The sequence below is a fragment of the Megalobrama amblycephala genome, linkage group LG11 (assembly GCF_018812025.1).
Source record: "Megalobrama amblycephala isolate DHTTF-2021 linkage group LG11, ASM1881202v1, whole genome shotgun sequence".
Classification (NCBI taxonomy): Eukaryota; Metazoa; Chordata; class Actinopteri; order Cypriniformes; family Xenocyprididae; genus Megalobrama; species Megalobrama amblycephala.
Window position 1 is genome coordinate 13,392,786 of NC_063054.1, and position 18,257 is coordinate 13,411,042.

General features: G+C 38.6%; 1 protein-coding gene across 4 annotated transcripts; it reads right to left on the reverse strand.

Moving 5' to 3' along the window:
• Positions 1–1,887: 1,887 nt before the first annotated feature.
• On the reverse strand, positions 1,888–18,007 carry gabrr1 (gamma-aminobutyric acid type A receptor subunit rho1). 4 transcript variants are annotated; one of them, XM_048206218.1, is made up of 10 exons: positions 17,702–18,007; positions 16,958–17,008; positions 15,642–15,748; positions 13,796–13,863; positions 13,346–13,569; positions 8,781–8,863; positions 8,488–8,628; positions 4,484–4,636; positions 3,956–4,146; positions 1,888–2,367 (listed from the first exon to the last, which is right to left on the reverse strand). In XM_048206218.1, the coding sequence occupies exons 1-10, from the start codon at positions 17,797–17,799 to the stop codon at positions 2,071–2,073; spliced, it is 1,413 nt and encodes a 470-aa protein (XP_048062175.1). In that variant the 5' UTR covers positions 17,800–18,007; the 3' UTR covers positions 1,888–2,070. The 4 variants fall into 4 exon arrangements, with proteins under 4 accessions (XP_048062175.1, XP_048062176.1, XP_048062173.1 ...); XM_048206216.1 differs by having other exon boundaries at positions 1,889–2,370; XM_048206219.1 differs by lacking the exons at positions 16,958–17,008; positions 17,702–18,007 and adding an exon at positions 16,074–16,293 and having other exon boundaries at positions 1,888–2,370.
• Positions 18,008–18,257: the final 250 nt, after the last annotated feature.

Consider the following 18,257-nt stretch of genomic DNA (forward strand, 5'->3'; position numbering starts at 1 on the left):
GCACTGAGAGCCTCTTCTCTTGTAAGAGAAGAGGCTCTCAAGCTGCAAGTTCCCTCTTGTTGGTCTATTTAGAGGGTTTGTTAGAGGATTTGGGGTCCGCTGCTCCCAGTGATGAAATACCGGAGACACTGAGATTGGTTGACATGCTGGTCCAGGGGGCCAATGCACATGCCGGGTGCTGGGTCAGTGCTTGGCTTCACTGGTCCAAGCATGCCACCAGGTTTGGTTTTCAGAAGCAAATGTTTCTAACCAGGATTATGTGGCAGAGATGGCTGCCCTAGTTGTACCAGGGGAGGTTTTTGGCCCACCATCAGAAGCAGCCCTGGGACACACAAGGCAAGGGAGCTAACATGTCCAACAGACAGGGTGGTCTCGTTCAACCTCATCTATGCAGGGCTGGGGAAGTACACAGCATACTTCAACCCAGAGTTCCTCAGCAAACCTGAGCCAGGGCAATCGCCAAACAAAACAGGTAGACATGCGACTGTCAGGATGCCAGTCTAGGTGCTGATGGTTGCCAGCCTCTGGCAGTCACACTTTACACCTCAGCATCTGGCTCACTGGGGCCAGAGTACCCAATACTCTAAGAGGTAATACTCAGGGTTGAACTCAAGGCTCTAGTTCAGAACAAAGCCACCACCTTACCGGGGTATTGTTCCAACAGTCTTGAAAGGAAATGCACAGTGCAAATCCATCTTGTCAGAGGTAGAGCCTGTCTTAACCTCCAGAGGGTTCTGATGCTAAGGGAGCAGATATCCCATCTGAAAAGGGGAAAATCTCAGATATCACTGAAGTGTGGCCAGAGACTCCTCGGTCTCTCACTAGGTTTACTTTACATGCAGCTGATATGTGTTGTATATGCGTTTAGACCTTTGGTTCTGGAACCCTTTTATGCACCTCCTCATATCTTGGAGAAAACAGCCCGGCTGCACCTAAACTGCCCAGTCAGGGCCCTGAGCTGATATATAGCTTACACTCAGTGCATAAGGCAGAAAGATCCACTATTTGTCTGCTATGGGGAGTCAGTACTGGGCCAGACTTTGTCAAAACAGAGGCTGGCCCGCTGGGTTGTCAAGGCTATTGAGGTGGCATTTAGCAGTGCTGGTGTACCTCCGCCTGGGGGTGTGGTAGCACATTCCAAAAGGGGGATAGCTGCCTCCTGGGCACTATTAAAATTTGTGCCTTTAGAGTTGGTCTGTGCAGCAGCAGGCTGGATCTCCTTATTCTGTTTTACCAAGCAGGGGAAGGTATAAGTCTGTAAACACTTGGTTTTCGTTCAAGGTGTACACATCTATTGGCTCGGTTTACCATTTAATCTTTAGTTTCAGGGTCTGGAGTTCACGTTGACATATCATAATATCAGACTGTTATAGGATCAAGTTTAACTCATGTCTGTCTTCTAAACTGTTGGCCCATATGGTGGTGAGTTGACCAGGATGAAATAGAACGGGGGGTTATGTAGGTAACCGCGGTTCTATGAATGACGTCAATACGCCACCCAACGTGGTCATTTGGGGACTAGGTAGTGCCAGTCATCAAAATAAGAGAATGTCCAGGCAGTATTGCACTTGTATTTATAGAAGATGATTGGGTGCAGGTGGAGCGCATTCATTTCACATACAATCTCCTAGCAGCTCGCCCTCTAGCAAGGCTGACTCAAATGGTGGCGTTGACCTCATTCATAGAACCTTGGTTACCTACGTAACCCCCTAATCTATTCTGATCATTTTGATTTCTGTATTTCACAGTTCATGTTGACGACATTCGCATAAGTATAATTTCCAAAATTTACATGAAATTTATAAACAAATCACTACCTGAATAGGCAATTTGATATTTATTGAAAAGATCTATATTCTTTGCTATTCAGCCTAACAATGAAAATATTTAAGGAAAAAAAAACCTTTTTCTTTTGAGGACAGATCATGTCAACTGCCCACATTCACATGCATTTTATTGCTGGCAAAATTGATTCCATGTTGCAATGTAATAAAAAAGAACAAACTTAGTTTTTCATGGGTAATTTGTATACCCAAGACTTTGTCAAATGTCATAGTGAAGAAGCAGCAGTCACTGCAAGTAGATGGACCAGTATATGATGTTGAAGAGTGTGTATGCTCCAGGGAAGATGACCCGTGAGTATGTGTCTATGGCATGAGTGTCTATTAATAAGCTACTGTTTGAGGTTACAGCAGGTCTTTGAGCTCCCTGCTCGTTATCTAGGACCAGATGAACCAGGAACTGCTCCTGTTTGTCCCCGCTCAGCTCCGACATGCCGTAGTTTCCTGTGGTCATCATGTCCATGTCACTGTAACTGCTGCTCATCATCATCTGACCAGGATGGGTCATTCCACAAGTACACGGCAACTGCTGGATCATACAAGCACATATGACATGTAATATTACAGTACTGTCCCTCTTCAGGTCGTGACACGTGTCTTTTTACTATGAAATTTTACTGATTTTTAAAAAAGTACATGCAAGAATAACTATTGTTAGTGATGTTTCACGATGGACACTTACTGGACTGAAGCAACTTAGGTTTACTTGACAAACTTTTTTTTTTTTTCTCAGAAAAATCATGTTACAATGTGAATATCAAATATGATCCATGAGGCTTTTGAGGAATGTTTATTTGTTCATCTCATTATATGTTTTGCCCTCCACAATAAAAACTACATAGCTTTGATCAAAAAACTAAATGCAGTTTTTTTTTTCCCTCAGTTTGAGTTTAGCTCCATATTCTCACTCTATACTATATGAGCCATAAAAGCCTGATGTATCAAACATAATACTTGGAAAAAAAAAAAGAAAAAAAACAACATACAAATTTTTTACATTTTTTCGAAAGATTTAAAAAACTGTCACGATTTTCCCCATGTCTAAAGTGTTTTTTTGTTCAAGGATGTTCTGATGTCTTACTGTTTCTATTGTTTCCATGTTTCACTTCTTGTGTTTAGTTCCTGTTTTGCCTTTGTTACCCTCATTAGTTTCCATAGTATTTAATCAGTCTCAACTGTGCCTTGTTATCCTCTTGTTTGCATGTGCACAGTATATATACCCCTGTGTTTCAGGCTTTAGTTGTCGGTCGTTGTCTTTACTTGTCGTTTGTAAAGCTGTTGTGTTTCCGTTCACTACTTTGGATTGTCTCCTGATCCCCATTTGGATTATTATTATCCATCTTCCCAGCCTTAATTTATATTTCAACCAGTTTGGAATTTGCCCTCTGTTTTCCCATTTGGATTTTCTTATTTTTGTGTTTATTTAATAAAGACTCCTCGTCCTTGCATTAATGTCAAGATTTACAGAGTAATTTCTTAACTTAGCTCTAGGGATTTTTTTTTTTTACAGAAGAATTTTTGGTATTATTATTATTATTATTTTTTTTTTTTTTGTAAGTACTATTTTGGAGTATTTGTATTGATCATGACTTAAATATTACTTCCTTGAGTCTAGTTCACTAGGCAATCAAATTACACTCCAAGCTAAACTTCTTGTAGCCAAAAAGGATGTGCATGTCGTGGTTATATCCGCGGATAATCCACAGGTTGGGTTGGCCAAGTAATAAAAAAAAAAACATTCTAATTAATTGGGTGGATGAGCTAAATCATCAATGATGGATTCATGGAAATATTACCATGTTTGAAGCTGAATTGTTTTGTTAGTTACTAATTTGCAGACTTAGACTCAGTTGGGGGTCCAGTTGTTTAAGCAGTAATGGAGGCAAAACGGATCCAAGAGAAGTTTCAGAAAGTAGGTTGGGTGGCAGGTGGATGATTTATTTTTAACAGCAGATTTGGGTAATGTTAGACATGATCCACACATCTCTAGAAGCCAATAAGACAGGTCCTTCTATGTTTGTCCCTAAATATCAATGATTAGCCTTGCTAAAATGCCGTATTAACCGCAGAACAAGTACATCTTAATACATTTTAACTAAACTGTCTTAGCTTACCCTGTTGCTTTGTACTTTGCGCTCCTGCAGAGTGGACAGGTAATTGACAGCGGCGTACTCGATCACAGACAGGAAGACAAAGACGAAGCTGACCCACAGGTAAATATCCACAGCTTTGATGTAGGAGACTCTGGGCATGGAGGCGTTCACTCCAGTGATGATGGTGGACATGGTGAGTACCGTCGTAATGCCTACAAAGAGATCAGTGTGATCAATTTATTCAAAAGTGCATGCTGCAAAACGTGTTGGGGAATTTGGGGAAGGCACTTAAGTGTATGTGTCATTAGGTGTGTTCGACTTGATGCGGTGCTGCGCAGACCTCAAATTACCCTCAGACATCAAATTACCCTGAAAGCGAGAGGGCAGATGTATGCTCTGTATGCTTTCGAATCACTCTAGCGGTACTGCGCAGCACCGCTTCAAGTTGAACACAAGTGTTCCTGTAGTTTTTAATCGAATTATGCAACCGCACATGCTGCAATGTTTTGCAGCATGATGTAGTTATACAATTCATTTAAAACATCTCACCCAGAGGAACCCTCGCAGGAACAGCTCGTCGGTCAATCCAGAAGGACACCCATGACAGCATTACCATTAGAGTGGCGGGAAAGTACGTCTGAAGCAGGAAGAAGAAGATATGACGACGCAGAGTGAAGTTGATGTAAAGACGATTGTACCAACCTGCAGGAGAAGATTGAAGGGGAAAAGTTTGCAGTTTTAGTCATAACAAAGCACCACCGATCATGGTGTACAGCAGGGCTATTCAATTCTATTCCTGGAGGACTGCAACCCTCAGAGTTTAGTTCTAACCCTAATCAAACACACCGTCCTGTAATAATCAAGTAATTCTGAAGACCTTGATTAGCTGGTTCTTTTTTTTGTCTTGTTTTTTTTTTGAATATTTTATTTTAGAGTTTTTTTTCCAAAAATAAACACAGAACAGACAAACGACAATGTCTCGGACCACACAAGCAAAAAAAAAAAAAAATTTAAATAATGATAATAATAATAATAATAATAATAATAATAATAATAATAATAAAGTAAGTAAAAATAATAATGATAATGACAATAAATGTTTAGTTCAGTAGCCAGAAATACTACAGTAAAAACCTGCTAAACAATCAGTCTAGGTGCCCAGGAAGATGTACAGCATTAGCCTCAGTGGAGCCACTAGGGGCTGGTTGAGCAGTTAACTTGTCCAAATGGCCCAGGAATAAAACCCAAACAGTGGAAATTTTTCAATGGAATTAGTTCAAGAATCTGAGTCTTTCCATTTGTATAAGAGAAATCATATCCGTAATCCAAATTCGAAAGGAAGGGGGTGAGGGTGACTTCCAGTTCTTCAGCACAAGTCTCTTAGCCACAATCATACCCAGGGTTAGAGATTGCTGTATTGTCCCTGAGAGGCAGAAGGTGCGCTGTGAAAAACCAAAGATTGCAAGTTCTGCATCAGGCGGAAGAGGCCTATTGTAAGGTCTTCCTCCCAGGCTGCTTTAAATCTCTCAGTAGGAGCTGCAATGCAGCTATCAAATAAACAAACAAATTTGGAAATAAGATGTCTAGAGTCAGGAGGATTCAGAAAAACATTAAAAAAACACATGTTTTTCAGGAAGTTGTTAGAAATTACAAATTTTGGACTGCACATAATGCCTAATTTGTAGATAACGAAAGAAGTGTACATGAGGCAAATCAAATTTCTCTCTTAACTGGCTAAAGGATGCAAACCTTCCCTCAACATAAAGGTCCCTGATGGACTCTAAGCCCTTCTCCCTCCAGACAAAGCAAGTTCTATCAGTCCAGGGGGGTAAAAAAGGCTTATCAAACTTGGAGAACAACATGGCTGCTATGGAGGTGCCAACAGCCAGGTTAGTCTCCATTTGTACCCACAAGGGGATGTCAGATGTCAAATTGGCCGGTGCCCCCTTCACCCAGTACATTAAAGCCCTAATATTGGCGGCCCAATAATAATACTTGAATACTGGCATACTCAGGCCACGTACAGACTTGGGTTTTTGTAGATGCATTTTAGAGATTCTGTGGGTCTTATAGTTCCAAACATAAGAGAGGATTAAAGAGTCCAGTTCCTTGAAGAAAGCAGAAGTAAGAAAAACAGGGAGATTCTGACAAAGATATATCAACCTGGGAAGAGAAACCATTTTTATTGAATTTATACGCCCGATCATAGACAAAGGTAGAATTTTCCAACTTCCTATACTACTTTTAAGTTTTGAAAGAAACTGCAAAATTAACTTAAATAATAATTTTGAATCTTTGGGGATCGTCAAGCTGAGATACACAAAATGATCCCTGGTAAACAGAATATTCTCCAAAAACCCAGGTCTAGAAGTCTCAGAAAGAGGCATAAAGTTATTCTTTGACAAATTGATTGTATACCCTGATAGTCTCCCAAAACTAGTAATAAAATCTAAGAGAATGGGACCTGATCTTTCAGAATTTTGCAAATACAATATTACATAATCTGCATACAGACTAATAAGAACTTTCTTGTCTCCCACTTCGAGACCTGTGATACCTGTATGACACCTTATACTTAAACTAAGAGGTTCTATCGCAATGGCGAAAAGGGCAGGTGAAAGGGGGCACCCCTGTTGCACGGAGCGATGTAAAGGAAACTCAAGCAACCTGTCTGCATTAGTTAAAACTGAACACTTTGGTCTGGCATATATTATTTTTAGCCATGACACAAATGTCATGAGAATATCACAAAATCTTTTAAAAAATTCGGAACTAAATGCATCTGGCCCCGCCGCCTTCCCAGTTGGAAATGACTTAAATGGCAGAGACTATCTTCAAAAAGTAAAATCAGAGTCCAGGTCAGCCCTAGCAACGTCACCAAGTTTAGGTATTTCAAGAGAGTCAAAAAAGTGTGTTAAATCAAAATGAGTGGCTGTACTGTTGGAAGTATAGAGTTCGCTATAAAAATCTTTAAAACGGGCATTAATATCCTTGGGGTTAGTTAACAGTGTGCCATCCTTAGCTTTGATGCAATAAATTGACCTGGAAGCTTGAGCTCCTTTAAGTTGTTGCGCCAAGAGCTTATCAGGCTTATCCCGTTTCAAAATGCCTCTGCCTCATTCTCAAAAAAAGCTTGTTTATTTGACCACCAAGAATGCAGCTGTACTCATACTTAAGCTTCATTATCTTATTGTAGTCGTTAGATGATTTTGACACCTGATACGCCAATTCAAGGGTAGGAAGAACATTTTGTATCTCTAAAAGTCTTTTTTCTCTTTCTTTCTTGGCAGCAGATTCGTAAGAAATAATATGCCCACGCATAACCACCTTTAACATCACCCAAAGTATAGAGTCTGACACCTCCCCGTTGTCATTAAACTCCAAAAACTCTTTCAACTTGATGGTAATATATTCTATGAATTCACTGTCAGTAAGCAGAGATGGATTGAAGCACTAGGAAAAGGACCGCTTAGGGAGAGATAGGTCAATGGACATGGTAAGGGGACTGTGATTGGAAATCAATATGCTGTGTTGATTAGCTGGTTCTGATGTGTTTAATTAGGGTTGGAACTAAACTCTCTGGGTTGTGGCCTTCTAGTAACAGAACTGAATAGCTCGCTGTACAGTATCTACCGAAGAGACATGTTGTGTTCATAAGTGAAATTGTGTTGTGGACTACTATTTTGAAAAGGAAGTATGAACTTGTGTAATAACGTAATCAGGCTAATTTTAAATTCCTGCCAAGTTAACACAAAAGTTAAAACACTACTTGGAAGCTTTACAAAACTTTTGTTTCGAATCAGTGGTTCAGATTGCGTAAACGAAGCCTCTTTTACTGAAATCGGCGCTCTAAACCACTGATTCGAATCAAAAGATTCGTAAAGCTTCAAAGCAGTGTTTTGAAATCGGCAATCGCTAGATATTATTGAAAAGTCGTTATTTTGTTTTTTTTTGTTCTTGTCACTTTATAAAATTAAGGTAGAATCACTGTACACACATGAACTGTTTTAAATATGTCTTTATTACCTTTCTGGATCTTGAGAGGTTCAGTGACATTGCTGGCAATAGAGGCCTCACTGAGCCATTGGATTTCATTAAAAATATCGTAATTTGTGTTCCGAAAATGAACGGACTTACGGGTGTAGTTCATTTTTGGGTGAACTAACCCTTCAAGTTTTAACCGCTTTAACAATCTCTACTAGTCAGGAATTATGGTATTATGCAACATGACTTACATTACATGAGACAATATGGAGGGTAGCAACAGCGGTCATCAGTAGTGGTTTTAGGGTGGGATTAGTGAAGGATTAGTTGCAGATGCTGTAACTCAGTGGTTCCCAACCCTGGTCCTGAAGCATCCCCAACTCTGCACATTTTGTATGTTTCTCTAATCAAAACACCTGATTCAACTCATCAGCTCATTAGTAGAGACTTCAAAACTTGAAATGCTTGTGTCAGATAAGAGACATCTAAAATATGTACTGTTGGGTATACTCCAGGACCAGGGTTGGGAACCACTGCTCTAACTTTACCGGAGATCCAATCACCAGTACCTGTGCTGCTGTAGAAAGCTAGTTTTGTGGTGGTGTGAAACTCCTGAATGAGGAACTGAGACAGAGAGATCTTCTCATCCGTCTGCAGAGATTTGTTTCCTCTCTTCCAGTACAGCATGAGGTCATCATCAGTATAGGCATCTTCAAAGAGAATAACACAAATACATATGAACTCACAAACACTTAAACACTGAATATTCTATTTTTCTCTGAAATATGTGTCACATTATGCTTTGAAACGTTTAATTCAGTCATGAAAATGTTTACATCAATCATATTGCGTTTAGACTCACAGCTTTCAATCTCCAATGAGCATGTCTGGGTGTCCAGTGGAAAGTGACTGAGATCCATATTGCACATTGCTGTGACCGTGACCCTGTTAAGAGTGTACGGAGTAATTAAAACTTGCGTCACAGATATACAGAACAAATACACTATATAGAACTCAAAGAAATATATAGAAATTGATGATTCCAAAACCTAGGATCCCCCCCCAAAAAAATCATCATTTGTAATGTGCTATTTGTTAAAATAAAAGCCACGCTATTATTTTAAATTCACAATCAGTTATCAACCGTTTATTACACCAGACAAGCAACATAAGCTCATTGGAAAAACATGCCTCCATTAACTCTAAAAACATTCCTATATATAAAATTCACTGTAGTTTCCAGATGAAATGAACACTAGTGGCAGCAAAACAAATTATCGATTATGCTTCAGAAAATGCATTTTTATCCCACATTTGCCTTTAAGGTTAGGTTTAAGCTAAGGTTTACTGTAGGTGGTACGTGATTACAGGCAGTAACTTTGTAGAGCCACATGTTTTGGATACAATTGTGTATTTTGTAGAGCCACATGTTTGGAAACCCATTTTAAGAGACAATCATTGGACATTTCACTTTAAAAGTGTCACGAAACAGGCAAGAAGCGACATATCATTTTGCAGAAATACCACCAAAGGCACATTTTTCCAATGAGCTTGGATTGCAAACAAGTGATCTCTGACTTCAGAAACTTTTAAAAAGGGTTCAAAGGGGACATCAACTTTGGCCGATAAATGCTATCTGAAGCCATATATCAGGACTGAGAAGCTACTCTCTCCAGACGTAATAAATGCAGTCAACTTTTTATGAGCTCCCTTTTATCTCAATAATCCTAAATGACTAAAATAGTATGCTGTTTATGCAGAGACCATAAATGCTGTCTGTGTAGGTTACCAATATGGATGTTTAATTTTATTATCACCCTGTCAGAACTCTAAAGCACACCCTTAGCATCCCCAACAAAAAGTACAAGCAAAATCACACAAAAGCAGGCTTGGATACCAACATACATCTTAGTGGAGAATGCGGGCAGCTTTAGTCAAGGTAGACCAAACTTCTAATTTCCTCTCTCCTCTCCTACCAACACAATTTACAAATCTTCACAGCATCATGCTGATGAGGATGAACATGACCCCACCAAGCTTTTCAGAGGCATTTAAATATGACAAAACTTGAAACAAGAAAACTGAACCAATTCATATGGATCAAGTTCTTGTCTACACAGTTGAAAAACATTGATTCCAGCAAATGCTTTAACAGTTTTACTTTAAAATGTCAGCTTCCAAGTCAAAATTGTTTTATATAAACAGATATACCTCACATGAATATTGAAACCAAACATCTCATAATTCAGCATCTCAGAAAAACCATTTTGCAACTGATCTGTGGACACAAAGAGAAAACTGCAGCACATAAATAAGTCAAGGAAACTGTCATTGTGACAACTTGGCTGTTGTGATTTAACTCACAGATCACAGATTCTTTTGAAGAGAAGAAAGAAAGCTGGAGACAAAGACAGAAAATGTCAAAGGAAATCTCCACATTGTTGTGAACGAAGTAATAGAAATAAACATGGTGTCTGCAGCACTGTCAAGGCTTTGAAGGCCCATATCTGCATTTACCAGATAACTAAGGCTTGCATGTCAGTGGGCTAAGAAACAAACACTTGTCCCTCCCAGACCACAAACTCTGGAATTCATCTTATGATGGTGGAACGGTTTTTGGAGCAGCTGCAGGCTGTGTGGGCGGAAGACAAAAAGGAATGGCATCTGATACCAAAGGCTCTGATATTTCGGTTTAAGAAACAGTGAAAGTAGTTCTTCAGCCTCTTAGCCAGGGGCGCACATAACTGGTGTGCAGGTGCGCATGTGTGGTAAAAATAAATGCCTACCAGAAAACGTGGAGGAAAGCTCTTTTGAGTACCAACATTTTTGGGGACAGGGACACATTTACTTACAGGAGAAGGATTTTTCTCCATCTCTGGTAAGATCGCAACCATGATAAGTGTGTTCATTAATTATTAGGGGTGCAACGGATTGCAGTTGATCCATATGGACCAGGCCCCGCGGTTCGGCATGCATGTGATTATGATGGTTAAACTCAGCAGTTAATCTGCTAATGTGAAAGTTTATCATTTGGATGTGTTTTGTCTTGCCAATTTACACATTCAAAACGCGGAAGAGGAGTCTGTGTCATTAGTGTTAATAAAATAAAAACAAAACATCATCTACCATGTTCGAGAGCAAAGAAGATAGTGAGGACAGCAGTCAGGAGGAAAGTGATGACAACAACTTGTAGGATAAGAGTGTTGTGTAAAGTTTGAGTACCAAGCAGCATCTCCAGGTGCTCCCTTGAGAACCAGACCAAAAAAAAAAAAAGTTATGTGCACCCCTGCTCTTTTACTGATGCACTACAAGTAGGGCTGGGCGATACATTGCATGCAATGGTCATGCGCATTTCGTCAGTAAAGCTGGTTCCCTGATTACCGCGAAATCGCCATCACCTGCTTTCAAATGGAGCGCCATTTAATAGACAGAACCGTAGATCACCGACAAGCTACGCAATATCGCGTTCATCATCACAGATGAATCGCCTTCGATAATGAACGCGATATTGCGTAGCTTGTCAGTGAACTACGGCTCTGTCTATTAAATGGCGCTCTATTTGAAAGCAGGTGATGGCTATTTAGCGGTAATCAGGGAACCGGCTTTACTGACGAAATGTGTGTGACAATCGCATGCGATATATCGCCCAGCCCTAACTTCAAGGAATGTGAAATATACCACCCTGTCCTCAGCTTTGACATTTATTTTCAAGATGCAGTCAATGCTGCTGTCAAGAATTTGAACACTGCAACTTACCATAATGCAAGGTTTAAAAGACAGTTTTTTTGTCAAGAATGAAGTCAAACAAAGTTTCTGGATGAGGTAAGGATAATGGACAACAATATAAATGTCACTTATGTTTCGAGAAGGTGGCCTGCCTTGGGCCATTAATTCATTCAAGACTGATTTGAAGCAGCTGCTTTCCAGGAGATAGTGCCCCCTCAAGTCAAACAGAGCTTGATGAGATTAGCTAAACACTGAATTCCTGGTGTACTCCAGATGACAGAAGTAGGATAATCCACTTTGTTCATGTAAAACAGATATGAGAACACTACAAAACTAAACATACAGCAGGGGTTCCAAACCTACTCCTGGAGAACTACCTTCCTGCAGACTTCAGGTTCAACCCTGCTTCATCACACCTGCCTGTAATTTTCAAGAATCCCTAAATACCTCAATTAGCTGGTTTAGGTGTGTTTGATTGGGGTTGAAGCTAAGCTCTGCAGGACAGTGGCCCTCCAGCAGCAGGGTTGGTCATTCTTGTGGACTTGTGAAGCATCAGTCACTGCCCAAGTACTGTTTCAATTCAAAGTTCACATCTAGCCAAGTACAGTTCAAATCCCTGGATATGTTCTTGCTCCGCCCTTTTTTTTCTGGGAATGCATCAGGAGGTGACTTGTGTGAACTTCAGACAGCAAAGTATCCCAGAATGCATCTCACTCCAACAAGAATCAATGGTGGAGAAGAAAACCTGCATAATTTTAAAAATACTACTGCTGTTGTATCACGAAATGTAGTTAAGCATTTTTCAGACTAGAACGTATGCCTATACTTTCTTATTTTTAGTTTTAAAAAAAGTATACTAATAGCACACGTGAATAAACTTCTTTTTGTAAGGGTACACACACCCTGTTTCGTTCACTTTGTTGGTCATCGTCTATGTTGGAAATGTGGTTAGTGTACTGCACAACATAACAGAATGTGGAAAAATAAATTAAAGGGTCTGAATACTTTCTGAATGCACTGTAAATAGCAAAACACTTCGGATCAGCCATCTGGCCTCGGATAAAAGGACAGATACTGGATCAAATGGTTGAGAGGGAGGAGCTAGCCTTGACAACAGATTGACTTATAGATTGTAAGTCGAGATGTTCATAGAAGAATCAAGTCATTTCGTCCAGCAGACTGGGTGTGGGACAGATCTGAGATTAAAGCTCACCAATGAGCCAGCTTTGTGTCTGAATAGACATGTGGGTTGCATTAATCCCACAGATTCCCACATATTAATCCACACGTTCACTCATCTAAAGCAAGAACCAGAATCAGCGCCTCTTGTAGAAAACAGACCTTGGTTGACAAAAACTTAATAGCAAGCACCGAAATCCTAAATGCCAGAAAAGTGAATGTGTTGATTTATATCAAAGATGGAAAACCACAGATCTTTTTGTTTATTGAGCAAATTTGAGTCTCTTCCACTGATTAGGTTTAGACTCAGCTCATAAAGCAAAGCCGGCCGTAACATAGCTCTTCTGATTGCTGGCAATCTGTCTCTTGAACTTTGATCAGGATTAAAATGAGTGTTTCAACAGTTCTGAGAGGGCAAATGTTATATACAAAAAGAAAAAGCAAAGCCTGAATAAAATGTCAGAGCTTTGTTGTAACAAGACCATCAGTATGTGTACTGTATGTGTGATTTGTGATAGTTACCTCAAGCTGTAGAGCACTTTGCCATCGGGATGCACTCGGAGCATGACATTCTCTGTGGTGGTGTCATGAATGAAAGATCGTTTGGAATGGACAAAAAATATGTCGGGTACCCAAATTTTCTTAACCAGCCGGCCATCAAAGGTCATGCTCTGGTTGGTGTTGCTGGGAAAGGACAGTCGCTCGTCCTTCCAGTAATGTCTCAGGTACAGGGTTATGGTGAAGTCCTGTAACACAATCCATTCATATATTCATCTTAACAACTGATTAAAACAGTTTAAACAGTAGCCTCATTTCTATCCCAAGAGCCTTCTATAAGAAAAAGAGCCAATGTTGAATTAGAGCTCTTGCTATTATCCAAATCCTGTGGCATCTCAGATCATGATAGCACCGAATCATTTATGATGCAAGAGCTGTAAGCCATATTTATAAAGGCATGTGTCTGTTTCCTACCATATCGACTTCAGAGATGGTGTCCAGACTCTCAAGCTGAACATCAACACCCACAGGTATCGCGGGACCTGAAATCAAGCACAATATTCATTTTTCCTTTTTAAATCATGATACATCAAACTAAAAATTTGCACACACTAATGAGCTTTAAACTGTTAAATGTTTAGTTATGAAAAAATATATATAAATTTAACCATAGACCAAAATAATCTGCTCAACAAATCTATCCATTTATTATCCACTTCAGTAACATTAAAACTGGGGCGTCCAATCCCGTTCCTGGAGGGCCACTGTCCTGCAGAGTTCAGCTCCAGCCCTAATTAAACACATATGAACCAGTTCAAAACGCTTACGCTATGTCCTACACCTTCTGTATTCAACTTACGAAACAAGCGTAACTGATGTGACTTCAGGTACGCTTTTTTTGTACGTTGATTATGGAAGGCGGTCTGGCAGAAGCTAGTTATTTGACTTTATAACATATTAAATATGGATATTTTTCTTATACAAATGCATCGCTTCACTTCAGAAGGCCTTTATTAACCCCCCAGAGCTGTGTGGAGTACGTTTATGATGGATGGATGCACTTTTTTCGAGCTTCAAACAGGTGGTTTCCGTGCATTGCCTAGGATGGCTTGAGGGTGAGTAAATGATGAGCTAATTTTCATTGTAAAGTGAACTAATTCTTTAAGCTGTTGCATTTTGGTTAGTTTTTGCCTGCCATTAGGATATCTTTGTGTAAATAAAGACTGTTTGCACATTGATCTACACTTTAACTCTCTTTTGGACCATTTCGGGACACTTAGATGTCCACACTCTGATATATGAAATGCAAATCTTACCTCATAAAAATATAAGATTAATGATCTTAATTGATCATAATAGATTTTAAAAAGTGCCCCACTTTACTCGAAAGCTTCTGTCCCACTTTATCTTGACATACAGTATTAGATGAAAACAAACCCTCACAGAAAATTCATTTCAATTTTGCCACAATACATTACAATTTTGTAATAGACCATCCAATCATCATCATCTACAAACCATAGTAAAAGACTTTGTGATTGAGATCTGTCTGTCCACTGCTTTATAGCAGAGTTCAACCACATTTCATAACAAAATGTAATATTAATTAACTATTAATATTTTTACAACTGTAAAAATAAATAAGCTATTTAAATGTAGATATATATTGTTCTAGCAAGCATCTGTGTTTGTTTTTAGCACTCAAAAAAAACATATGAAACGTAAAACGTAAATCTGTGAAAAAACACTAAATACCCTTTTTTTCACCTCAGGACATTATTTTCATAACCCTTAATCTGGTTTTGATCTGACCGTAGTATTTACAGTTTGTGTTAACTTTAGTGAAGATAGGGGCCGATAAGTGAATGCTCGTGGCACAGAGCCACAGTAAATCAGTGTCATAATCTGGCATCAGCTTATGTAAAGCTGATTGCCTGTGATGTCAGTCCAAATCCCATAAATCTGAGTCTTGTGGTGTTTATTAAGATCTTGGCATTTCGTATCTGCCATTAATACATTAATGAAAATCATATGTTGCTTATTACTCCATATGCACCACAAATAAAGCCAATAAAGTAATTATTACAGCAAGCAGAAATCATCTAAAAAGATGCAAATGTAATACTTAATAAAATTAGATTTATGAAGTTACTTATTTATTCTGTATAATAACCAACAATAAGCTTGATTATTTATATATTTAAAATAGATTTATGTTGTTTTAGACAACCACCCAGAAGACTAGTCCATAATTTCTACCTCTAGTCAGTGCTTGCTATCATATGTTTTTGAGGATCAAAGTATTCTTCTTTATTCCCACCTCCAAAGCCAGGCCTCATGGTGAAGTCATGGTCATCTAACTTCAGGAGTTGTTCTGATTTTGTGACAGGAGCTTTTGTGACGTCTGGACTTCTCATCAGGAAGGTGCTGTTAAAGAAATAAACATTTAAAAGAAGTCACAAAAAAAAAAACATTATGAAAAATGTGAAAATATGATTGCTGGTAAAGCATGGTCCAAACACACTAAAGCGAGGATCAAATTCAAAATCAATACAGTCAAAAACTTCAATTATCAAAACAAAGGCACTCAGGAGAACAATATCCAAGACAGGATAACAAAAACTACTCCACATGCAACAAACACAACTGAAAACAGAGGGGTATAAATACATAGAGGCAAACAATGAACTAAATGAGACACAGGTGAAAATCATAGGTTACTATGGAGACAAACAAGGGCATAATAAGTAACCTAGGAAGCAGAAAAGAAGCGTGAAAATCGGGAACAAAGAAAGCAGGAACACAGCACAGGGAATTATTGAAATACAAACGAAAGGGCCGTTTACACAACATCATTTTCAACTAAAAATAGAAAACTTTTTATGCGTTTTGGCTGTTCATTTATACGACAACAGCGTTTTGGTACCCTGAAAATGCAAGTTTTCGAAAACTCTCTCCGTGTAAACAACAAAAACGCGAAACTGTGAAAACGATGACGTCATGCACATGCGCATTACATGTTCAGTCTATAGTGGTTCATCGCCATCTAATGGCCTGCCAGCAGAATACAGCGTTTTTAGTCATTTTCACAGATTCGTATGAATGGAGATCGTTTTGACAATGGTGTCGTCTGTACGCGGAAAACTCAAAGGAAAAACTTCTCCGTTATCGTGTAAACATACCCTAAAATCCATAAAACTGAACATAAACCTGACAATTGTTGTATTTGACATGCAGAAAATTAAAAAATATATTTCAATTAATATATTAATTATTAATATGATATATTAGGGGAATATATTAGGAAGTAGTCATTGTAAAATTTTTCTAATGAGTTTAAAAAAAGAAAAAAGAAAGACTATAAATCACTTCATGTTTGCACATCATAGCTGGTTGTGTTTATTGCTACCCAGCATGTAAAATCATTTTTATGATTCTGATTACTTTAATTTTAATGTTACACTCAGGGCATGTCAGGGTTGCAACAGTACTGGGGGCTTGAACCTGGGGAATTCTTGCAAATGATATTGTGTAATATTAAAATATGTTATTTATTTATTTTAAAAAAAGGAGAAAACGAAATGTATGAGTCAGACAGTGTTGCAGATACATTTGACAGTATAGTTGTTGTTCTACCTGCCAGGTTTACGTGCTTCTCTCTCTGTTCTGTCGGTTTCTCGTTTGGATCTAACAAATGCAGGAAGTGACATTGTCATTCGACATAACAACAACTCATCAGACATATTCATATGCTGTGAAAGATTTTTTTAAGCATGATTTTTATATATATATATATATATATATACCCATAAGTGCAGCGAAGATCATAGTCTTAGTATTTGTTATATCTCTTTTTGCTTTAATGAAGCCAGCACTCGTAATGATTATGTTTTTCAGCATGATATGAGAATGTTCCAAACAGCAAAAAAAATCAAAAAACAATCCTAAAACTATGAAGTTTAAATTAAATTCAGAATTCCTGATTTCCAGTTTGGTCTGATTTTCTGATCATTCATTCGTTTGTTTGTTTATTAATAATGTGCAGACACTGTCTGCCAGACAGACACATTAAAATGCACTTTTCGAAGCTTTTTTGACCTTTAAATTCTTTCTTTTTTCGTTTTGAATTGAAATTATTTTTTACCTTTTTATAACAAAAGGTCTATCTTATGTTGTATTATAGATTTTTTCTTGTAACTAGGCAGAAATAGCTAAGCTAGAAACAAGAAATGGTTAATAAACCAAATGAATCACGCCATATTCATTACTCTCTGGTGTCATTGGCATCCTGTTTGCCCTTCAACGCGCGTCTACAATTTCCGTGTTTTTCATTCTTTCAATGAATAACCGTTAAATGCATGATTATGGTGATGTTCTTACCTGGTTTGGCTGCATGTCTGAAGCACCTGTCCACGCGGCTGAAGCGCTCCAGTGGAGAGAAAGCACGCGCAGAGCAGAAAGCAGACATCAGCGTGCATGATGCCCACATCAACAGCCACGCAAGTCCTTTTAGAAGCAATTAAATTCAAAATCACTGCTGCAGTAACCTTAAAGACGCTCCATTGTTGTGGTGCAGCCTGTGCCGACGTGCCATCTAATGCACTCTACATGCGTTTAATCTGTAGGCTATTAATGTGAAGGTCAGATATGCTGTCTGCTGCATCCTTTCTCGCATCCAGGAGGGGCTTTCGCAGGTTAGAGGTGAAACAGACATTTGCTGACTGTATATTATGTAATGTTCTGTGGGTATTACGTGCTATTTGAATTACACTTACATAATCCAGTGGTATATGAACTGCATAGTCACTAAACATTGTTCTAGTTTCCTCCAAATGGTATCTCTGGAATATTTTTAAAGGTTGATAAAATGCATCATTTGATTAATAAAAAATGCTAATTATTCAATATTCGTTCAATCATATTCGTGATATTGAGT

Excerpts from the sequence above, each read along its gene's own strand:
- gabrr1 (XM_048206216.1), bottom strand. The coding sequence starts at position 17,799 with ATGCACGCTGATGTCTGCTTTCTGCTCTGCGCGTGCTTTCTCTCCACT. Across the intron at positions 15,749-16,957 it reads GAAGCACGTAAACCTGGCAG|CACCTTCCTGATGAGAAGTC; the intron begins GTAGAACAACAA and ends TTTCTTTAACAG. Across the intron at positions 2,371-3,955 it reads GCAAAGTACAAAGCAACAGG|CAGTTGCCGTGTACTTGTGG; the intron begins GTAAGCTAAGAC and ends TGTATGATCCAG.